At 40.7% G+C, this 25,355-nt stretch overlaps 1 protein-coding gene across 1 annotated transcript in view; it reads left to right on the top strand.

The window, feature by feature from the left end:
* Positions 1–14,536: 14,536 nt before the first annotated feature.
* The window catches only part of dchs2 (dachsous cadherin-related 2), a 128,179-nt gene continuing 117,360 nt past the window's right edge, over positions 14,537–25,355 (top strand). Inside the window, exon 1 of the mRNA XM_039750280.1 lies at positions 14,537–16,687. Within this exon, the coding sequence (XP_039606214.1) occupies positions 14,921–16,687 (1,767 nt within the window). The 5' untranslated portion in view covers positions 14,537–14,920. The remainder of the gene's footprint in view (positions 16,688–25,355) is intronic.

Here is a 25,355-nt window from a genome sequence, read left to right as displayed (position 1 = left end):
GTACCAACTCTGTATCTGCATTCATTCTTACACCTGACTCTGAAGAGCACCGTGTCCATGCCGCTCCCTGTCAGCAGACACGGAACTCTGATACTTTGACTTGCCTCCTTCTACCTCTCATCGGTATGTGCAGAACGATTCCAAGTCCATACTGTTTCCTAGCTGCAGCAGGATGAAATCAACCCTGCTTTCTGCGAGGACTCTCTTCTTTGAGCAAGGCTCACTTCCCTTCATTTTATACAATATTCATTTTTATTTTATTTTATTTTATTCAGCTCTGAATCACTTGTTGATCACAATAACCTTCTCTTGTTCTTCTGATCTTTCCTTCCGGTCTAATCGCCTCAGGCTTCTTTTAAGCTATTGCGGTTGCAGGTACACCCCAAAGAGTATAATGGTGGAAATGACATATCGACAGCGTTGGCACGTGAATTGCAATTAGCCAATTTCCTCACTAGAGACCGGAGGGCACATGGCTATGCTACTGCACATGCCCACCCACACCCACTGAGCCTAAGTGCATTGTCTATTTTAAAAAATGAACTCTGCCTTGGAACCCTGCGAGTCTTATTACAGTGCTACCATCTCGATATACTCATCAGTCTGGCAACAGTTAGAAGGCCATTTCATAACAATTTAAAAATCCGTAAGTCTTCACTAAAGTAGGATTACCCTCGAATGCAGAACATACAAAGACAGCTGTTGGTCTTCCTAGAAATGAGTGTCTCTTTAACTTCACTTACGTTGTACAATCAGACCACATGATGCGCCATAAAGAACCCTGATGCTGCATCCTATGATCTGCTGGGCCAAGATGGTGAATGTTAACAGTTCATGACTGTGCCATCATAAAAAATTGAACAAGTGTGGCTTTTGTACAAGGGTAGTCAATCCACATTATGGAGTAAGGAGGAAAATTAGCACAATTAAGTATATTGAAAAATTAAAAAATATAAAACGTCAAATAATCACCGAGTACAGAAGAACCAATCTATCAAAAAAAGATATATAATTACACTAGTCATGCAGTATATATACCTTGAAACATCTCTCTTATTATATAAAAAAATTCTGCGACGAGACTTTTTGGAAGATTTTATTTTTAAGTCCCGTGAGATGAGACTTTGGCCATGAGATGTTTTCAAGTCATGCCCTCCTCTCAACCATAGAAAACCACGCACACGGTCCTCTCGCCTCTCATTCGTGTGAATGCTTTAGTCAGACACAGTTCTTGCAAATCTTATTGAAGAATTTCATCACGAAGGGTTATCAGCAGTAAAAATGAGTACACGGTCAATCCCAGCACCAAGAAACGATGAAGTCAAATGAATTAATGCTAAAAATGTCGATCAGTTACACTGCAAATTGGTTAAATGCGTATCAATAGACTATGCTGAAACAGTTGGTGGTGATAGTGCGGAAGATGAAAACATCAACTTACAATATCACGAAGACTATTTACAACCGTTAACACCATCTGGTCTTCCACTGCATGAATTACTGTAGAAATAAGGATGTATCCAAGAAAGGTAAAGTAGTCCATCTTCAGGGGATTACATTAGACACCAAAGGAGATCTTGATATGCCTTTCATATTAAAACGGTTACAGTTTCCCATTGGAATAACTTTTGCAAAGACAATTTGCTAATGTCAGAGCCAAACATTTGAAAAAGTCGCTTTATTTATTAGAGAGAGAGAAACAAAATTAAATCACAGGCAGTTATACGTTGCGTTTTCACGGTGAAAGTCCAAACACAGAATGAAAATTCAATGCGATATTGACAATTTTATTTGTTTTACAGTAAAAGTGTAAGTTTAAAACGTTTTTGCGTATTAATTTCAAAGCCAAACACAACAAAATCATATTACGCAATGAATAACTCTTAACACAACATTAAACATAATTTACTTTAAAATTATTACGTTTTACTTTTTTAAAATATGGTTAATTAATTGCTGTAATGTAAAATAGTTAGTAAATTGTACATCCACATCCCCAAACGCAAGCGGCAAAACCGCAACGAGGCTAGTGCAAGCATGGGGGTTGGCAAAAGCGAGCTCCGGGCAAAGCCCCCTAATATGTATAAATACAAAAGAGAAACCAGTTTTATGTAAAAACGAAGAGAGCCACAAAAAAAACAAAAGCAGATCAACTCAAATTGAATTACAATGAGAAAAACGTATAAACAGATTGTTAATTGTGGATCGACTACAAGTTTCCAATAAACTGATCAGTTTTAACCCACTAATAATCCCACTTGAGTTTACAACAAAAATAACCGGACTTGATGATTGATTGATTTTGTATTTTTTAATCGTTCGCTTAATTGTTTAATTTTCTTGCTTACTCAATATTGTGAATTGACTATCAGTAAGAAGGTGAATTTGTATTTTTTGCGAACTTCACAGTACTTTTATTTCATACAAGGGTAGCCAGAAAAAAAAGCCCTTCTCTCCAAAGACAAATGTGGCAGCACAACTTATGGTTACAAAGTTATACCTGAATGAAACAAAAGACCGTTTGGTCTCACCTGTCCAGAGGTCATGGTCCCCAGTGGCACTCTTTTAACTTTACCCAAAGTGACATGTCTAACAGAAACATGTCCCGGCATAGATCACCTCAAGAACTTCATACCAACTGTAAACCACAGTCGTGGAGGGCTGATGGTTAATTTACAGCCAGAAGACTCAAGTCCACTTGGACCTCAAATGTTGCTATTCTGTATTTGCTCCTACTTTGTAATTTTTCAGTATTGTTTGCTTGATTTAGTTATTTTAGTCTGCGTTATTAACGTATTAATTATTTGAATTATTTTAGTTTTCACAGTTGAGCCCTAGTGAGTCGTTTCAGTCTAAGGCTGTTCTTACTCACTAATCAGTGCCAGATCATGGTGACTTGTTGCATACTAATGAGCACATGCAAGTATGTGCATGTGACAATAATGGCCTGATAAGCTCCACTTTATATCATGGAAAATATAGGTCCACTGGTGTGAAAGGTAATGCCAGGCCTGAAATTTTATCAAGTGACAACATTAATCTCTTATAAGCACACAAGCATACAACTGAATGGCCGAAAAGAAAAGAATCACGGCAAGAGAATGCCCAAGTCAAAGTTCAGACCCTTACCCCCTCTCGGACATGCTTGTGTGAGACTTAAGTGATTTGTGCGTAAATGAATGGCCTCAAAAATCAAAGCACGGAAACAGCAGACCAAAAGTGAATCCACTGCAGCAAAGGGTACTTTTAAGCCTGGACCTAACACCATTAAGTTAATTTATTGCTGGTGCCCTGAAAAGCTAATGAATTTTGGGATGTACTTCCTTTTTCTCATATACCTTCTGCAATATGGCTTTTTAAAGTTAAAATTAACAATGGCCAAGTACACTCTGTGGTATTTTAATCTAATTTTAGGATTAGGAACACTAGACGGTCAGACGGAGCCAAAAGTTTCCATCCTTTGCTCCATTCAACTTGGATGAGTGATTGATTGAAGACGTTGGCGTTTGCTACTGATTAGAATTTACTTGAGATATCACTACAGCCCAACTATGCCTTAGAGAATCTTTTAAGGGTTCTCAATTTTGCCCGTGTAATTGTATTATTTATTTTCTGCTATATGAAGTAATTTGAATATTATGAATGGCAACCTTAAAGTCATTCTGTTAATTTTCAGTTGGATTTAATGACCTCTTGGGCACGGCCATCAGCAGTGTGTCTGTCTGCGGAGAGAGTGTTGACCTCGTCGAGAGGCTTACTTACAGTACCTCAGAAGCGACTTTCATGTCTCTGGTGACTCTTCCTATGAAGTCAGAAGACAGATTGGGAGAGCATTGGTGGGGGTCATGAGGTCACTGGAAAGAGTGTGCAGCCCTCCAGATATCTGTGCGAAAGGACGAAGGTCCAAGTCTTTAGAGTCCTGGTGCTTCCTCTCTTGCTATATAGTTGCGAGACATGGATGCTGTGAGTGACCTGAGACAAAGACTTGACTCCTACAGTGCTGTCTCTCTCCAGAAAAACCTTGGGTACCACTGGTTTGACTTTGTGTTGCTCATGGAGTCCTGAATGAGGCACATTACCTGCATTGTGGGGGAAGCGTCAATTATGGCACTATGGCCATGTGGCGCGTTTCTCAGAGGGTGTTTCAGCTTATAGGATCCTAATTGTTGGTGACCCAAGTGGCTGAACTTGGCCAAGGGGTCACCCACGTACCACCTGGCTGCGGCAGATAGAGGGTCATTTCCAGAGGGCGGGACTGGACCGCATGTCTGCCTTGGGGGGTTGCCAACCAGAATCCCGAGTTGTTTTATTGTGTGGTGGGTCCAGCAACGCACTGTACCAGTGCATGCTCCCCAACTTGATTTGACTTGACTTAACTTTAGGTCGGGACTTTGACTTGACCACTCCAGAACACCCACCACCTTCTTTGCCAGCTGCTCCATTTCACTGTCCATTTGAAATATGAATTTCTGACCAATCTACTGACTTTTTGCAAATGTCACCAGGTTCTCCTCCATAATCTCCCTATTCTCTGATCTATCGATCCACCCTTCAGTCCCGACAAGTTCCCCATCCACAGAACATTACACCGCCCCCACCATACTTCACAATCGGGATGGAGTTTTACTAAAGGGGCTCTGTTGGGTTTTTCAGACATAACGTTTGGTGTTTCTGTGGTATTTGTGTTCTAAATGGACGGTATGAACGGCCAGTACCCTTTTCTATTATCGTGACGCAAATCAGATTTTCGTTTTTAACATTAGGCACCCAAAGGGGACATTATCATTAGGGACCTATAGGCAACTATGCTCCACCCCTACTAACTTTAAAGTTAGTATTTCTGGTTGGGGTAGGTCAGTCTAATTATTTAAACTCCAAAAATTAAGCAACCGGGGGGCGCCTCCCCCACGGAGCCCAACACTAGAATGGGTAGGAACTGCCGTCTGTTTAGTACACGAGTACCAATGCTGTATTTTGTCGTCTTTTCTCAGAAACTTTTGAGAGTTTGTTGTTGTTGGTTTTCAGTCAGGACTCCAGATGGACCTTTTTGTGAAGTGGCTTTCTTCTTGCTCTCTTCTTTTTGTCAGCTGTATGTAATATGTTTGATATTGTTGTATGATGCACATCTTATCCTTTGGCCATTGGGCTGTATAGATCAGGGGTCCTCAATCATGATCCTGGAGGGCCACAGTGGCTGCAGGCTTTTTTTCCCCAACTAGTTTCCTAATTAGAAAGCAGTCCATGCTGATAATGAAACTTGCTATTGAACTATTTGGCTTGTTAATGTTTGCATTCCTCCAAGAGCAATTTTAATTGCACTGTAGAGTTTCCTTCTGTGAGAACATTATCCATGTGTTTTGTGGACTAGAATAGATTTAAACTTAATGTTCCTTCCAATTCCCCTCACATTCATTTCTAAAACATTTTTTATCACAGATACTTCATGGTAAGTACGTGAGTTGGAGAGCTGCTGATTTATTGGTTATCTGCATCTCATTATTAACTAATGACTGATTTAACTAAACAGGCAACAATTAAAACTTAAATGCAGCTGCTAAAATCTAAAATAGGCAATTAACGGTTCTGAATGGTAACCGGCAAGAGACTAAAATTAAGACCAAAAAATGTATAGTAGTAAATAAAAGGGTCCTACTTAAGAAATTGGTTAAAGTGAAAACCTGCAACCATAGCAGACCTCCAGGTCTGTAATTGAGGACCTCTGATCTACAAAGTAACTACAATTTGTCTTTAAGGAATGAAAGCACTAACAAGGCATAGAGCTAATACCAGCTATCATTATCAGCAAGGACGGAGTGGCTGGAATGAAAACCAGTAGTCACTGCAGCCCTCCAGGACCGTGATTGAGGACCACTGCTATAGATCTTTCAGGGTTGCTATTGGATTCCTGGTTGCCCCTCTTTTACCAATTGTCTCCTCTCCCTGGTCATTTAGCTTTGATGGATGCCCTGTTTTTGACAGACCGTGGGTGGTGCTTTGCACTTTCTACTTAATGTTTGTACTTTTGAGGGATCTTCAAAGCCTTGGAAATCTTATGTTCCTCACCTTACATGTACCTTTCCACAACTTTGTCTCAGATTTGTTTTGGAAGGTCTTTGGAGCCCATGCTGCCTTCTGTGTGTGTGTGTGACTGCACTTGCAAACTGGACAAGGGCAGCAAACATCTTAAGTTAATTGCGGTGATCCCACACAGGGTGTTAATGTGATCATAAAGGCAGTTGGTTATTTCCGTGATGAGTTTAAATGATGATGTATTAAAGGGGGTGCAGACTTATTAAACATTGATATTGCAGTTGTTTTGGTTTAGTCAATTGGCTTTATTTTCATACAATTCATACACCATATTGCAGCATACAGTGCCATGAAATGATGTACCCTAGGCCCGCTGTTCAACAAACATACAAACACGGGGCAAGTTTAAGGTGGGCGAAGAATTATACTAGAAAATAAATAAATAATAGTTAAGTGTATAGATAGTAATAATCTGAAAGGGATAGTAATAATAAAAAAAAAAAACAGTTGTAAAAATGTACTGTATACAAATAAAATACTCGGAGCGGATATGGAAAATAGAGTTCAGAGTTTGGATATGGGACATGGGACAAGGGATAGAAGCTGTTGCAGGACCTGGCAGAACTGATTCGAGTGCTACACTACATTCTGCCGGGTGAAAGTGGGACAAAGGGTGCTTTCCCATCAACAACTTTTTCGAAACTCTGGATGTTTTTTATAGCATTCCCCACCACAGGAAGTTGGGCCTTTTTTTTTTTTAAAGTTACTGGTACTTTTCTTTTAGCTTCTTCTCCAGGGTATGTACGTTTTGTTCAATCGGGAACTATTATTGGTGAGGCTGGGGTAATAAATTGTGCTGATTGGTTGACCACAAGCGGTGGCGTCGTCTTACATATCTGTTAGTAGTTCAGACTTAAGTGAGTTATTGCTGAAGATGGAGCACCGCTCGTTGCACCACATCACTCTTCATAGGTGCCTCCATGGTGTGCTGTGACACACACTGCATTTAATAGCCATAATCTCTCCTATTAAGTTGTGATTGGTTCAAAGCAGTGGCCTATAAAAAAAATATTCATCTCCTTCGAAGTTTGCACATTTTATTGTTATATGCAAATTGTGGGGTACAAAATCTTGTATTTTCATTATATTTTGCTCAAAACAACAACAGATGAACTAAATTCAGGACACATCAAAGCATATCCTCTTCCCAGTTGTACCTCACTTTTAAAACAGCGGCTCTAACAAAGAAAGGAAGACCTGCTGGTGCCTCAGGCTATCGATTAGTTTATAACCTGGGCATTTGAGACAAGAAAATTATTTAACAGCCTAGGAAATGAAGACATGCCAGTAGGTACCAAGCAACATCAAAAAAGTTTTATTGTTTGGGGAAAACCGTGAATTCATTCATCATACTGACAGCCAGCCAATCAGAATATCGAACAATCACATCTTGCAAAACCCCCTGGTAGAATTTTAGAATAAATATGCCTCATTTTGAAGAGAGACATGGGAGGGAGGAGGAAGAAGAAGGGAAGAAGACGTCGGGAGAAGAAAACGGAGCGACATCAGAAGAGCGAGCTGGCAACATGCGGCCTTTTCCATCTGATCGTTAGAAAAGCATCTCATTAACAACTACGAGTGCTCGATCACAAGCCGCCTGCGACATTCATCCTTATCATCTTTTAACTTTTCGTAAGCTGTTTCTAAAGACTATATATATAGCCAGACGTTACCATCAGTCCTATTTTCTATTATTCTTTGTTCTACTGTACTATTATTATTATTCCTGCTTTTAACTTTCTGTGCTTTGTCTTTATGTTTAGAGTGATTGAAGTAATAAGGTAGATTTCTTTGAGCACCTGGTGCAGCAGGAGACTTGCCGCACACTCCATGCTGCGAGGTTTATTAAGGCTGAGGGTGAGAGCTCCACCCAATAGTAGGGAACAGGACATAAAGTTAGGCATTCTTGGCTGATAAATTGCCTATAGTCAAGGATGCTGAGCCTTTGTATGTTTAAATGTATTCTTGTAGACCAAAAGTAATATTTAGGTCTGAGATATCTTTAAAACGTTGTATGTTCATGCCGATAATAAGCAAGCCTTTTGAAGTCCTAGGAGAGTTACAGGCTGTGTTATTCCCTAAGGCACTTGTGTGGTTTAAAGTGCCAACGGTTAACCAGCTGTGTGTGTGTGTCATTCATGGGGCACTGTTGTGTTTAGGGTCTGTGTGTATGCGTATAGCTATGTATGCATGTGTTAATCTTAAGGTGCAATAGTAGAACAACGTGGTAATGAATCTGGTGAGCATATTTACCATGATAATACAATGCAACATTGAATCACTGAGAATTTAAATCATCATTGGTGTAGCGAATTGGCTTCAGAAGCCACAGACGGAGTTCAATAGAAGTCACCTATCTGGAAGTTCAGTTGAGTCTAATCTAAATGTACAGTACATGAATATGGCAGGGCCAGCTTGAGGTAAGTCACTGTGTAGGTTAGCCCACCATGGTGAAGACCGAAAAAAATGCTCAAAGCAACTCTATGAACAGGGGATTGAAAAGCATAAGTCATAGGCTGGACAAGGAAATATCTAAGTCTCTGAATATCCCTTGGAGTCCAGTGAAATCAGTCATTAAGAATATGGAAAGAGGGGGAGACAGCTGGAGATCTGTGAGAACAGGTCCTCCACCAAAACTGAAGAAGACAACTACTGAGGGAGGCCAATAAGAGATGTGCGAGAACTGAAGGCATTAAAGTTTGGAGGAACTGTGCAGACAGTAATAGCTTTATGGGAAAGTAGCAGAGAGAAGAAACACACAGGACATCTGAGCTAAGAGTCAGACAGAAGGCACAGACGAGACTCTGAAGTCAGCTGGAAGGCTTTATGGTCTGATGAGACCAAGGTTGAGGTTTTTTTAGCCATCAGACTAGACGGTATGTTTGACAAAAGCCATACGCTGCACATTATTAAAAACACAACATCCCCACCAGGAAGCACAGCGGTGGCAGCATCAGGCGCGGAGAGGCTAGTGAGGTTTAAATGAATACAGCAAAGTTTAGGAAAATCCTGGAGGAAAACTTGATGCAGTCTGCAAGAATTATGGACTTTCTGAGAAAAATTGTTTTCCAGGCAAACTATAGCCCCTAGCCTATAGCAAATCCTACACAGGAAAACAATGTAAAAATAACAGTATTAATGTCCTAGAGTAGCCGAGTTGGAGTCCAGATGTCATTCCAACTGAGAATTTGTGGCTGAACTTCTAAAAGGCTGTTCACTCACAATCAATTTGACACCTGAGCTTGAGCATATTAGCAGAGGAGAAGGGGGAATATACAATACAATACAATAGTTTATTTTTGTATAGCCCAAAATCACACAGGAAGTGCCGCAATGGGTTTTAACAGGCCCTGCCTTTTGACAGCCCCCCAGCCTTGACTCTCTGAGAAGACAAGGAAAAACTCCCAATAAAAACCTTGTAGGGAAAAATGGAAGAAACCTCGGGAAAGGCAGTTCAAAGAGACCCCTTTCCAGGTAGGTTGGGCGTGCAGTGGGTGTCAAAAGTAGGGGGTCAATACAATACAATACACAGAACAGAACAATTCCTTAAGACAGCATAATAATAAAAATTTTAGAAGTACGGTTTAACAGTAGATGATGTGACATAATTAGGTTTGGATATTTTTAGAGTCCTGGAGACCTCATCCATCTAGCTGCCTCCCCATTTGGCCATGCCACGGCTGAAACGTTGCTCCGATGAAAGGACCCCTCTTTCTCATGATTCCTGTGATCCTCCATCAGGGATGACTTTACCATTGGCAGGGAAACAACTTGGCAGGTGGGCCGTGTATCTGTCTATTATGTAGTGCCTTTCACATCTATCTATAAATCATACAGTGTCTATATATATATATATATATATATATATATATATATATATATATATATATATATATATATATATATATATATACAGTGGTGTGAAAAACTATTTGCCCCTTCCTGATTTCTTATTCTTTTGCATGTTTGTCACACAAAATGTTTCTGATCATCAAACACATTTAACCATTAGTCAAATATAACACAAGTAAACACAAAATGCAGTTTTTAAATGATGGTTTTATTATTTAGGGAGAAAAAATCCAAACCTACATGGCCCTGTGTGAAAAGTAATTGCCCCTGAACCTAATAACTGGTTGGGCCACCCTTAGCAGCAATAACTGCAATCAAGCGTTTGCGATAACTTGCAATGAGTCTTTTACAGCTCTGGAGGAATTTTGGCCCACTCATCTTTGCAGAATTGTTGTAATTCAGCTTTATTTGAGGGTTTTCTAGCATGAACCGCCTTTTTAAGGTCATGCCATAGCATCTCAATTGGATTCAGGTCAGGACTTTGACTAGGCCACTCCAAAGTCTTCATTTTGTTTTTCTTCAGCCATTCAGAGGTGGATTTGCTGGTGTGTTTTGGGTCATTGTCCTGTTGCAGCACCCAAGATCGCTTCAGCTTGAGTTGACGAACAGATGGCGGACATTCTCCTTCAGGATTTTTGGTAGACAGTAGAATTCATGGTTCCATCTATCACAGCAAGCCTTCCAGGTCCTGAAGCAGCAAAACAACCCCAGACCATCACACTACCACCACCATATTTTACTGTTGGTATGATGTTCTTTTTCTGAAATGCTGTGTTCCTTTTACGCCAGATGTAACGGGACATTTGCCTTCCAAAAGTTCAACTTTTGTCTCATCAGTCCACAAGGTATTTTCCCAAAAGTCTTGGCAATCATTGAGATGTTTCTTAGCAAAATTGAGACGAGCCCTAATGTTCTTTTGCTTAACAGTGGTTTGCGTCTTGGAAATCTGCCATGCAGGCCGTTTTGCCCAGTCTCTTTCTTATGGTGGAGTCGTGAACACTGACCTTAATTGAGGCAAGTGAGGCCTGCAGTTCTTTAGACGTTGTCCTGGGGTCTTTGTGACCTCTCGGATGAGTCATCTCTGCGCTCTTGGGGTAATTTTGGTGGCGGCCACTCCTGGGAAGGTTCACCACTGTTCCATGTTTTTGCCATTTGTGGATAATGGCTCTCACTGTGGTTCGCTGGAGTCCCAAAGCTTTAGAAATGGCTTTATAACCTTTACCAGACTGATAGATCTCAATTACTTCTGTTCTCATTTGTTCCTGAATTTCTTTGGATCTTGGCATGATGTCTAGCTTTTGAGGTGCTTTTGGTCTACTTCTCTGTGTCAGGCAGCTCCTATTTAAGTGATTTCTTGATTGAAACAGGTGTGGCAGTAATCAGGCCTGGGGTGGCTACAGAAATTGAACTCAGGTGTGATACACCACAGTTAGGTTATTTTTAACAAGGGGCAATTACTTTTTCACACAGGGCCATGTAGGTTTGGATTTTTTCTCCTAAATAATAAAACCATCATTTAAAAACTGCATGTTGTGTTTACTTGTGTTATATTTGACTAATGGTTAAATGTGTTTGATGATCAGAAACATTTTGTGTGACAAACATGCAAAAGAATAAGAAATCAGGAAGGGGGCAAATAGTTTTCACACCACTGTGTGTGTATATATATATATATATATATATATATATATATATCATATAGTGCCTTTCAGTTCTCACTCTATTATATACTGCCTTTCACATCTATCTGTCTATGTTGATGACAGTTTTTTAATCAATCTTAGCATGAGGTACCTGCAATTTATAAATCCTGGCTTGTCGGAAACAGCTACAGGACTGCACCCATTTATCCATCCAACAACTTTCTTAAACCCCTCTGTGGAACAGTTAAGAAGCTACTCAAAAAAGAAATGAATGGGAGTTATTTCACAGAAGAATTGCATTTTTCTGCAAAAGTATTGCCTTATTTCACAACAAATGTATTGCGCTGTTTTGCAAAGATATTGCCTTCTTGTGCATGCGTATGGTGATAACAGCACTAATATTAACCAAATTGAAGCTAAATGTCCACCTATAAAGTTTACTGAATTCAGTTCAGATGTTTCAACTTAGACAGGGCAGCAGGAAGGAGCTGGCAGTTGTGACTCTCAGTGCCAGCAGCAGAGGTTACATTGCTATATGGTCAGAGTCTACATGGGCTGTGCATGTTCTCCCCGTGTATTTGTGCATTGATTGGCATTAGCAAGTGTGGTTAATGACAGAAGCCTACCTATTATACAGTAATGTTTAGTACTGGAGGCATGTCAGTAAAACTTCTCAACTACCAAAATAAGGAAGGTTAGTCCTTCAAGTGCTGTGAAGTAAAAAAAACACCCAACTTTGAGTTCTTATTTTGATTATTTCTTAAAATCACCATTGAAGCTATAGAAGAATATATATATATATATATATATATATATATATATATATATATATATATATAAGTTCTAGCGTGGCGGTAGAGATGTGAAGTGGCTGGTCCATAGCGCAGGCAAGGGGGTTGGCGAGTGAAGCGAGGAGGGCGTAAGCCCCCTAGTATATATACTGCTCAAAAAAATTAAAGGCACACTTTTTAATCAGAGTCTAACATCAAGTCAGTGAAATTTGTGGGCTATTGATCTGGTCAGTTAAGTAGCAAAGGGTTTTGTTCATCAGTTTCAGCTGCTTTGGAGCACTAGAGGGGCAACAATGAGACAACCCCCAAAACAGCAATGAATGGTTTAACAGGTGGAGGGAGGCCACTGACATTTTTCCCTCCTCATCTGTTTTTTCACTCATTTTCATTTGCCTACAGTCAGTGTCACTGCTGGTAGCATGAGGCCATATCTGTACCCTACTGAGTTTGGTTGCACAGGTAGTCCACCTTCTCCAGGATGGCAGGCACATCAATACGTGCCATTGTCAGAAGGTTTGCTGTGTCTTCCAGCACAGTCTGAAGGGCATGGAGGAGATTCCAGGAGACAGGCAGTTCCTCTTGGAGGGCTGGACAGGGTCCCTTTGTAGAAGGTCCTTAACTCATCAGTAGGACTGACCGGTATGTGCTTCTTTGGACAAGGAGGAACAGGATGAGCAATGCCAGAGCCTAAAAAAAATGACCTCCAGCAGGTACACCACTGGTGTGAATGTCTCAGACCAAACACTCAGAAACAGACTTCATGAGGGTGGCCTGAGAGCCCGACATCCTCTAGTGGCCCGGTACCATGGAGCTTGATTGGCATTTGCCATAGAATACCAGGTTTGGCAGGTCCACCACTGGTACCCTGAGCTTTTCACAGATGAGAGCAGGTTCAAGTGCAGGGCCTGTTAAAGCCCATTGCGGCACTTCTTGTGTGATTTTTGGGCTATACAATAAATAAATTGTATTTTTACCAGGATTTTTGTAATTGGATTGCTTGGTTTCAGCGGCGTTATATTAAAAAGAAAAAGTAGAAAACTGAATGTATTTATTTCTACGCCGAACAAGAGCGACACAACGTTTCGATGACACACCTGACGAAGGCTCCGTAGCCAAATCGTTGTGTATCTTACCTTCTTTCTTGTTTGGCGAAGAAATATATTCATTAGGGTCTTTCTTTTACAAATACAATAACGTTTTAGCAGTTTAATGATTAATTAAACGTTGCAGTCGGATTTTTTCTCTTTTTGTTCCTGCTTTCTTTTTTAACTTTCTAATTTTTTGTTTTTTCTTTTCTTCTTTTTACTGGTTTCACTATGAAGTAATCTGTTATATACTTTCGACTTGATCTATGCTATTTTCTTTAAATAAAATAAGAAACAAATAAATGTTGCAGTCGAATGAAAATGACCAGCCATGCCGTAGGCTTTAACCTTCGCGTTGTCTCAAACAACAGAAGCGATGATCTGTTTTAAATCGGGAGTATCTTACCATACATTTTAATGTTTTTTTTTTCTATGTTTAAAAATATCTTAATGTTTACTACGTGATTACAAACCGTGATCCGACAGTAGTTGAATACTTTCTTGATTGCGGTTATCCCACCTTTGTACCCCTTTTTTAGACACCAAGTAATGCGCATTACTTTTTTAGACAGACTATTTAATCAGCCATAATTAGTTCATTCTTATCGCATTGCCCAACTTTATCAATTACTGGGCAGCGGTGACTGAAATGTCATAGGTTGCAAAAACTGTGAAACTGTCAGGTTTTAATCTTTAAATACAGGAGGCAGTTTGTTCATTTCCCTGTCATTAGGTTGAAGAAGAGGTGGTTTCAGAGGCGGGGGGAATGCAAATAGACACCGTTTAGTCTTTTCAAAGTCGCGCACAGTTTCAAGAAAAATAGCCCAAAATGAGGAGTCACGCCATTCAATTCCATGCATGACAGATTTAGAAATAGCCCAAGTGAGAGTGAAGAAATCACCAAATCTGACAGATGTGACAGCGATTTAACTCTTCGCCGACCCTCGACGCCTCTTCTTGTGGTGTATGAGCGAGCGGCCGCCGACCGAACGGAGAGCAGTGTGCGCGCCTAGTCAGGTGGCCCCGCCCCTACTGCGGCGCCAGCGGAGTTTAGCTGAGGCTGAGCTTCAATCCGCTTGGTCGCTGCTCACGCGGTACGCTGTCTCTTATTTTAACAGCATTCGTAGTCATTTTCGGAGTTTCCACTGGCAAACTTTACGCAGACACTTTGCAAGCAGGTAAGCTCGGGAAGAGGGCATCGGGAAGAAAGAAAGTAAACGTATTGTGGAAGCGTTGATGCGCGCCCTGACGACGCCACTTTATATTTGCAGCTAGTCCGTTAATACTAATGCGAGATTGTTGAACCTGCTGAGCGCGCACCTCGCAACTTCCAAGCGCGCTGCAGTTTTGAGCGGCGGTTGTTTGGATTCACCGAGTGCGCAACATTCTTCACCCCACTCGAAGAAGAAGAAGCAAACCGTTTAAAAGTCGGGGATGGTATGGTTGTCTAAACAGTAAGATGGATAACTTGGCAAGCCGACGCTGTCGGCCTCAGGTGTCAATGTCTCGAAGCCCGCATCTGTGTGCCCTCCTGTCTGCGCTCCTTCATATCTGCTCCGGTCAGGTCCACAACCTCAGCTTGTCCGTTGAAGAAGGGCTCTCAGTCGGGACTATAGTGGGTGATATACGAGCAGGACTCCCTAAAGAGACGGCCAGTAGTGGATTTTTTATTTCTGAAAGCAGAGATTCCTATGTATTTCGCGATCTGGAGATTGATGGAGACACCGGAATCATAACTACTGCAAAGGTGCTGGACAGAGAAAGCGTGGACAGATACGCGTTTGTGGCAGCCACGTTAGATGGAGAGATGGTCCAGGTGGAGATTGTGGTTACTGATATAAACGACCATTCCCCAGTGTTTGCCAGGGAGAGGACACAACTGAATATTTCAGAGCAGAGCCCACCTGGGACAAGATTTCATCTTGAAGGAGCAATAGATTTGGATGAGGGGCCTTTCAGCACCCAGGGTTACCAGATAACGGAAGGAAATCCAGGAGACATGTTTAAATTAGAATATAAACGAGGTGATAATAATGTTCTTAACATCGATCTTATCTTGATGGGAAAATTGGACAGGGAAGTCGCTGATTTCTACTCTTTAGAAATGGAGGCATTTGATGGTGGAAGCCCCTCCAAAATGGGAAGTATGTGGGTAGATATCAATGTCTTGGATGAAAACGATAACCCCCCGGTGTTTAATCAAAGTGAATATCTGACATATATTTGGGAAAACGCGCCAGTGTCCACTTCTGTCTGTCAGGTGTCTGCTACAGATCGAGACATTGGAAACAATGGAGTCGTCTTTTATTGGATTAACCGACGGCAAAGTGATCCAGGTGAGCTTTTTGTGATTGACAACAGAACTGGCCTCATTACTCTGAACAAACCTTTGGACTATGAGACTCAGCCATACCACAAGCTGATAGTTCAAGCACAGGATGATGGTGCTCAGCCAGAGCTTGGCAGTACATTTGTCCTTATCAAAGTGTTGGATGTCAATGACAATGCCCCTTCCATTGACATCATGTTTCTGAGTGAGTCTGGCGACTGTGAGGTCTCTGAAGGGGCTGCACTAGGGGACTATGTTGCCAGGATATCCGTGTCCGATCCAGACCTTGCTGATCACCAGAAAATTCAGGTGTCCCTGGAAGGTGGAGACGGTCAATTTATTTTGAAGACAACAGCGGGTTCGATTTACTTTCTATGTGTTAATGGAAATTTAGACAGAGAGACAGCAGATCTATATGAGCTTAAGATTGTTGCCTCTGATTATGGATCCCCAATTCAATGGAGTGAACAGATATTTCTACTTAAGGTCACTGATGTCAATGATAATCCTCCAGTGTTTGACCACCAAGAGCTTACAGTAAATATATCAGAAGATGTACCCCAGGGAACCGCCTTTCTCCAAGTTCACGCTAAAGACTCAGATGAAGGAATCAACTCTGTTGTCCACTATGCAATTTTGAACCTTGTACACAATTTCCGTTTTAATATTAACTCCAAGTCTGGTCTGATAACCACAGCATCTCACCTAGATCATGAAGAAGAACCCATCATCCATTTTGTTGTTGTAGCTACTGATTCTGGACACCCAACCTTGTCATCGACAGCCACTGTTACCGTCGTGCTTGAAGACATCAATGACAATGAACCAGTCTTTGAGAGACAAGTCTATAAAGCCAAGGTTAAGGAGCACTCACCTGTCGATGGCTGTTTCCTTCAGGTAAGATGTTTGAGTTTGTCAGCACGTGTTGTGCGTTAAAGATACATTTAATGTATTATTTGATGTCATTTTATTATTCTCATTATAGTTTATCATCCTCTTTAATAAAACCCTTGTGTGCGTCCAGTGTCCATGTGTGTGTGTCTTCTGGTGAAGTGCGCATGCGCGGGGCCACACAGCACGTGTTCAGTCTCTTCCTGTGCTTTCCCTGTGCAGAGAGAGAGAGACACACACACACACACAAGTCACGCATGAGTCACACACACACACACACACACACGAGTCACACACACACACAGGCATGCGTGAGTCAGTCACACACACACACACACACATATGAGTTACCTAAACACACACACGAGTCACACAAACACACACACGAGTCACACACACACACAGGCATGCGTGAGTCAGTCACACACACACACACGCGCACACACACACACACATATGAGTCACACAAACACACACACGGGCGTGCGCGAGTCACACACACACACACGCAAGTCACACACACACACACACAGGCACAGGCGTGCGCTTAAGAGACACACACGTGAGAGACACACACATAGGTGTGCGTGTGCATTGTTGCAATGTTACTTTTCTTGGTTGTTTATTAAATTACAGATTTTTCAAATGTTCATTTTTTCCCCTGTGCTTAAAACTCATTAAAAAAAAGTGTTTTTAGCGAGCGGGTCGTAAGGCTGTAGCGTGAACTCTTGCAGTGTTAGTTTTCTCTGTTGTTCAAGGTTTTCTTAGTGCTATTCAATGTTTTTACATTTAGTTTACTATTACGCTGTGCATTCAATGGTATAATTAACCATATTTGTGCTTAAAAACTTAAAAATATATATATTTACATACAGTTCATACGGTCTGAAACAGATTAATTGTATTTACATACAATCCTATGGGGAAATTATTTCAGTTCACGACCAAATCGGGTTACAACCAGAGAACTGGAACGAATTATGGTCGTGAACCGAGGTTCCACTGTATTACTGTCAGACAAAATTACAGGCATTTTACGGAAATACAAACCAGTATTACTGAGAGAGAAAATGAAAGGCACACAATACAGGGACGCATATTACAGCCACATACAAGGTCCCTTGCCATTTAATATAGACTGCTCCTAGTAATGTTTATGCACTACTGTTCTAGCACCCGTTATTGTAACGGGCTTAATATCTAGTTTCTATAATAATTGACACTAACTGATGCAGGTGGATTTTCATTTTACCCTAAATTCCAAATGCACGTGCTGAGGTGAAAAGCACTCTGTTTAAGGTGCACTTTGAGTATAAATTACTAACCCTAAATGAGCACAATGTGATTATACCAACTCCTTTACAATGTCTTTTATTATTTTTAGCAGATTTGAGTAAATCAAACTCATTTAGTCATTCATTTTTTTTTCTTCAAACCCCTTATCCCAGTACAGCAGAGTCCCCAACTCCCGTCCTGGAGGGCCGCAGTGGCTGCAGGTTTTTATTCTGACCCTTTTCTTAATTGGTGACCTGTTTTTGCTGCTAATTAACTCCTTTTTAATTCATTGTGATTGACTTGCTCTTGAAGACTTGGCCCCCTTAATTGTTTCTTTTTCCTTAATTAGCAGCCAAACAATAACGAGATACAAAATGAACCAAAACCTGACCAGCAAACTGTGACCATCATACCATACCTGAAAATATAGAAAAGTGGAGATCTCAGGAATGTTGATCTGCTCAGTTCCCCCAAAACATTTTACCAGTGCCATTAGAAAAGAGAAAATCCACAATTTCGGAAATGTCTGCTATTGCTCAACGAGAGCAGCAACACATCATGGAATTAAAGAGCAGGTTTAATTAACAACAAGAATCGCCGCCTAATTAAGCAACTGGTTGGAGTGAAATTGTTTGGAGTTTGAAGCCCTGACACAGTTGGTCTTCTGTTGGCTCACTTCACATTTCATTTCTGTTTAAGGAAAGAATTGAAGCAAATTCAGGGGAACAAATTTTAAAATGAGTCCATTAAAATGAAAGGAAAAGGAGTTAATTAGCAGCAAAAACAGGTCATTTCATTTTGTTTGTCTGCCAGTGTCATATCTGCTGTTCTATTGTGGATATTTTTGTTGGTCAGTATGGTTCTACCCCCGTATAGTTTATAAGTGGCATTTTCTAGTGTTGTGGTGGGGTGCACTTATTATTGAGAACAGTATGGCGACACATTGGTAGTGCAGTAAGGAGATTAGGGTTCACGTCCCGGGTCCTCCCTGCGTGGAGTCTGCATGTTCTCCCCATGTCTGTGTTGGTTTCCTACAGGTGCTCCAGTTTCCTCTCCCAGTCCATATACATGCAGGTTCGCGATTGATAGATTGGCGATGCTATATTGGCCCCAGTGTGTGGTTGGTGTTTGTGTGTGTTTTCCTTGTGATGGACTGGCACCCCATCCAGGGTTTGTTCCCACCTTGTGCCCTGGGAAAGGCTCCAGCAAACCAAACCCAAAATGCAACCCTGTTCAGGACTAAGTGGGTTAGAAAATGACTGACTGTACTTATAATCTGGCGTGTATGTGTCTACTAGTTCTTGATGTGTAATGTTTGTTATCTTGCTATCTGCACACTAGACAGCCCGGACATTTTAATCCTAGTGGCTCTTTATTTTTTTGTATTTCCCTTGTATGCTGCATCATATTTTATGATTTGATATATTATCTTCTTATATTTATCTTTTGTATTCTTGTATGTTGTACTTCTACTATAAAGACAAATTCCTAGTACACATTAGTGTACCTGGCCAATAAAGAGAAATCTGGTTCTGATTGTGCCTGAGCTGGTTGTCTGCCCACGTCAGTAGTTTATAGCCTTGATGTGATGTGCTGGATTGTTTCTTGTACCTCATGACAGTATCTGCAAGTGCTGTCTGTAATGTTGGCATCCTTAAGAATATATTTTCTGTACTTTCTCATGTTTATAACTTCATTTTGTATGGCTAGCATAAACCCTTCTGTCTCTCTAAACATGTCACCGTGGAATATCATGCTGTTTGACACAGTCTTATCCATGAGGGGCTGATCAAGCTCATGAAGGTGTCTGCCAGGCAATAACACATTTTAAAGCTGCCCTCAAAACATATCTCTTTAAACTGGCATACCAATTATGAACTTATCTTTGATGTTTGCTACTACCTCTGTACTTAAACTGCTATTTGATTTTATTGTCCTCTTTGTTTTTATATCTTATTACTGTTGTTTAATTTCATTGTAAGGTTGAGTGCAAAGAAAGGCGCTTATTAAATGAAATGTATTGTTGTTATTTATTATTGTGTTCAGGGCCCATACTTGTGTTTTAAATTGTGTGGTTGTTCTCTGTGATGTTGTCTTTAGCATAGAAGTTAAGTGGTGTGTAGTTTGTGTCTGCATAAACTATCGCTTTGTATCGTGTTGATGTACCCTGTTGTGTGTTTTGTAAATGAATTGTATCTATGAGACGCCTGCCTCCCTCAGCACTTGGAAGAGCGAGTTGTACTATGGCTGCTTGTGGGTGGTGGTGTTTGCGTTCTTCTTTGGAGCTGCGTCAGGTCTGCTTGTGACCAGTGTATCACTCCGAAGGTTGGTAGGGTGTACGAGGTCTGTCTATTAAATAACAAGACTGACACAATAACTCACTTTTATTTATATAACAATTCTAATGCTTGTCTCCTTCAATATACTCCCCATTTGCAATTACGCATTGATGCAGTCTTGGTTTCCACTGGTCAAAGGCGTGGAGCAGATCAGTTTCTGTTAGCTGTTTCAAGACATCTGACACTTTCTTCTTTACTGCGTCCATTGAGTCAAAACATGTTCCTTTAAGCACCGATTTAAATTTAGGAAAAATACACAGGCACGAGACATGCAGTCTTCCTTGTAAGCATTTGAAAAGACTCCGTTGGTATTTTGTTCAACTCTATTAGTAGCAGTGGTAGCGCTGCTGCCTCGCAGTAAGGACACCTGGGTTTGCTTCCCAGGTCCTCCCTGCGTGGAGTTTGCATGTTCTCTCCGTGTCTGCGTGGGTTTCCTCCCACAGTCCAAAGGCATGCAGGTTAGGTGCACTGACGATCCTGAAATCGTCCCTAGTGTGTGTGTGTCTGTGAGTGCCCTGCAGTGGGCTTGCGCCCTGTGTTGGCTGGGATTTGGCTCCAGCAGACCCCCGTGATCCTGTAGTTAGGATATAGCGGGTTGGGTAATGGATGGATGTATTAGTAGCTTTAACTGTGTGGCATGCATGTATTTGTGAGAGACGTGATGTATATTTTTATGTTAGAGTATATATAATTTGTGTTGTATAAATTTGTCCTGTTGGAACCCAGCATGTTTGTATAGTTCACCAGCTGCTATGACCTCGATTCAGTTTCCATTTTTAAGGTGGTTATTAATTATTATTATTATTACTGCTACTATTATATTTATTTGATAGCCTATTTTACCCAAGGCAGCTGAGCTGAGAAGATCTGTATTGATTACAAATGTTTACATTTTCTTTACAATTGGAGCACAGTCAGGGTTTCACAAAATGTTTAAAGTAGGTGTTGAACTGAGATGCTACCTAGCCACCACACCACACTCCACTGCCTGGTAGTAATACCTTCATATTTTGCTTGTTCTGGTTCTAACAATGTCTATTTTGGTTTTATGAAGGAGAAAAAAGAAACTGAAGAATACATAAGAAACCTGACAGAAGAGAGGAGGCCATTCAGTCCACCGAGCTCGTTTGTTTAGCTAATAGCTAATATCTCATCTTGATTGTTCTTAAAGTCTGTCCAGGTTTCTGCCTCACCTCCATGTGTCAGTAGTTTGTTCCAGAGTCCCACAACTTTTTGTGCACTGACTTCAGTCCTAAATGCACTTCCCCTTCATTTTCACTGTTATCCTCAGGTATGTGAGTCACCCTTAAGTAGAAAGAATTCTGCTGGATCTACATTATCAATGCTTTTGAGGATTTTAAAGATCTGGATTTGGGGCCCCCTGCACAGTTTCCTCTGCTGGAGACCAAACAGGTTTAATTCTCTAAGTCTGTCACAGGAGGACATGTCTTTAAGTCCTGAGATGCACTTGGTTGTTCTCTCTGCACACCTTCAAGTGCTGCTCTGTTTTTCTTGTACCGTGGTGACCAGAACTGCATACAGCACTCCAGATGAGGTCTTACCAGTGCGTTATATAGTCTGAGCATAACGTCCCTTAGGTTATATCATAAAAATGGTTGAATATAACTCAACATTTTACTTGCCTTTTTAATTGCTTTGTCGATGTAAACATTGTGTCAATATAAATCCCTAAATCCTTTACAGAAGTTGCTTTCTGTAGCTCTTTTTCTCCCGTCTTGTATTTATAATTGATGTTCCTTTTGCTCATGTGATGAACTTTGCACTTTCCTAAATTAAACTGCATTTTCCGAGTTTATGTCCAGTTCTGATGCTCGTCCAGGTCTTTTTAAATTCTGTCATCCCTCCAATTTTAGTGTCATTTGTAAATTTCACAAGTTTACTAACTACATCAGAATCAATTTCATTAATGTAAACCAGAAAAAGTAACGGGAGGGTCCAGCTAACTGGTCTGCTGAAAACAGGAAAAACAGCCATGTGTTGTCAGTCATTTTCAAACCTGCTTAGTCCTGAACAGAGTCGCGGGGGTCTGCTGGAGCCTATCCCAGCTAGCATAGGGCGCAAGGCAGGAACAAACCCTAGACAGAGGGCACACCACACACACACACACACTCAGGCCAGTTTAGGATCGCCAGTGCATCCAACCTGCATTTCTTTGAACTGTGAAGAGGAAAAACGGAGAGAACATGCAAACTTCACGCATAGTGAACTGAGGATGTGAACCCTAATCTCTCTTTGGAGCAAGACAGCAATGCTACCACTGTGCCAACGTGCTGTCCCAGCAGTGTATTGTCCTAAGTAAAATCATATATATACAGTCTTATGAAAAAGTTTGGGAACCCCTCTTAATTCTTTGGATTTTTGTTTTTCATTGGCTGAGCTTTCAAAGTAGCAACTTTCTTTTAAAATATGACATGCCTTATGGAAACAGTAGTATTTCAGCAGTGACATTAAGTTTATCGGATTAACGGAGAATATGCAAGAAGATTTGGGGCAGCCACCCATATAGTTTCCTTGGCTGCAAAAGGCTTTCACTTGATTACAATGTATACAGATTCGAGTCCAAAGTAGAACTGATTAAGTATGAAGGATGAGAGCTTTTATAGTCAGTTCCCAGGAAGTGACATCCTCGGGGCCGGGACAGGCAAGATTTCTCGTATGTGGTCTGCAGAGAGAAAAGACAGAGAGGTTTAGTGCAACCCGTTGCCCCCCGGCCTGGTGTGGAATTGCCATTTTCTGGTCCCTTTCTATTATATTATCCTGGCTGTTGAATATGAAGCACATGCATCTGATGGTACAGGTTAGCCTGTCAAGGCCAGACTGAGTAGTAGTGTGCTGTACTGGGCTGTCTGATTTTAGGTAAGAGTGTCTCAATCAATGGTATTAATTGTATTAATCTTCGGTAAGAGAAACCACAATCGCAAAGAGTTGAGGCACCCATAAGGCAAACCCAATAAAATTGGAAACAAATGTGGGTTAGAAACCTGCGTTGGGCTGGCGCCCTGCCCGGGGTTTATTTCCTGCCTTGTGCCCTGTGTTGGCTGGGATTGGCTCTGGCAGACCCCCGTGACCTTGTGGTTGGGATGTAGCAGGTTGGATAATGGATGGATGGATGTGGGTTACAAACACGTCAGAAATGAAAAGAAATGTCTTCACAGATACAAGTCTCAAGAGTGACTGATTCAAGATGGTGGAATGTCCGGTAGTAAGATCATCTGGCAGGAAGAGGCGGGTCCAAGTCGGACGGACACCAGAAGTGACATAAGGGGTAGTAAAGCCTTCAGTCTTCTGGTCTACAGATGGAACAATAGACAAAGTGTTAATAAATGGCGCCATCCTTTGTTCAGATGAGAAATTTCCATCACCTGAGTTTTTAAGCTGTCCGCAATGGGCATGAATGTTATGGAGGAATATTTCTAACAAAATTAAATAAATAAATGTGCAAATAAATAAAAGTACTGTGAAATGTGAGCATAAATAAATAAATGTGTCATGAAATGAGAGCCTTAATAAATAAATATGTCATGAAATGAGAGCATAAATAAATAAATGTGTCACAAAATATGTTTTTTGTTGCTTATTTATTTATTTAATTTTGTCCGTAACATTCCTCCAAACCATCATGAAATACGACTTGAAATAAAACTGTCACTTTCACTCGTCAAAGTTGAGAGGGTGGGCTCTAACACACTCTCTAGTTACTGACTGATGAATCGATACCACAAGAATTCATTAGAAAAATGCTTACTACTGCTGATGAAATGGGTTCTGCTGAAGATATTATGGTTTTCAGAGAGAGAATTGAAGATTTATCGGAAGAAATCGCAATGTTCTTACAATGTTGTTTGAAAAAGTAGCTGCGAATATGCACCTGACTTTATACTCGTAAAACAAGGGTCAAATATTCAGATCAAAATTTTAGTTGGCGCTGCTTTGGGCATTCCATGTCAAAGTATCTAAACTAATACAGCCGTATATCAAACCGGGTCATTCGCCTTGTGATCGTCTTCTCCGATACACCATATAGATCTGCAATCTGTCGTAACAGAAGGTGTTCTATTGACTCCGCTGGAATGTCAAAGGATGGACGTCCATAGCAGGGAACTGTGTCACCTGAACTGGAGTGTAGTCGAGTCCCTTCCACCAGTTCCTCGATATCTTCAAAAATAGTTTAATCTATATCAGAGTCTAAAAGGGCCGCCAACATTGCAATTTCTTCCGATAAATCTTCAATTCTCTCTCTGAAATACGTAATATCTTCGGCAGAATCCATTTCATCAGCAGTAGTAAGCGTCTTTCTAATTAATTCTTGTGCTATCGATTCACCAATCAGTAACTAGAGGGCGTGTTAGAGCCCACCCTCTCAACTTTGACGAGTGAAAGTGACAGTTTTATTTCAAGTCGTATTTCATGATGGTTTGGAGGAATGTTACGGACAAAATTAAATAAATAAATAAGCAACAAAAAACATATTTTGTGACACATTTATTTATTTATGCTCTCATTTCATGACATATTTATTTATTTAGGCACTCATTTCATGACACATTTATTTATTTATGCTCACATTTCACAGTACTTTTATTTATTTGCGCATTTATTTATTTATTTACTTAGTTTTGTCCGAAATATTCCTCCATTGAATGTGACACTCTCTTTTTTGTTCTTCTGTTTGTAAACTGCCTTTAAATTAAAGAGAGGAATCTTAAGAAGCAATTAAATACCCTAGAAGAATTACAAACACATGTGACGCCAACTGAGGTGCCCTGAAATAGGGGGACACTGTAGAAAAAGTGTTATGTGACCGAAATGTATGCAAATTTCCTTAAATGAAAGTCTGCGATGTGCACTTTAATCAGAGTGTGTGAATTGTTTAATTTGTAATTTTAAACTGTTGAGCAGAGGGCTAAATCAAGGAAAAACATGTATTTGTCCCACATATTATGGAGGGCAGTGTATCCAGGTGTTAGATCTCCCCTGCACTCCTTTTTCTTCTTCTGGACTAATGACAAAAGAAGAAATTATTTTAAGTAAAAGGTTCT

The sequence above is a fragment of the Polypterus senegalus genome, chromosome 4 (genome assembly GCF_016835505.1).
Source record: "Polypterus senegalus isolate Bchr_013 chromosome 4, ASM1683550v1, whole genome shotgun sequence".
NCBI classification, from domain to species: domain Eukaryota; kingdom Metazoa; phylum Chordata; class Cladistia; order Polypteriformes; family Polypteridae; genus Polypterus; species Polypterus senegalus.
The sequence above is the reverse complement of the archived record's forward strand: the minus strand, read 5'-3'. Positions and strand labels throughout refer to the sequence as shown.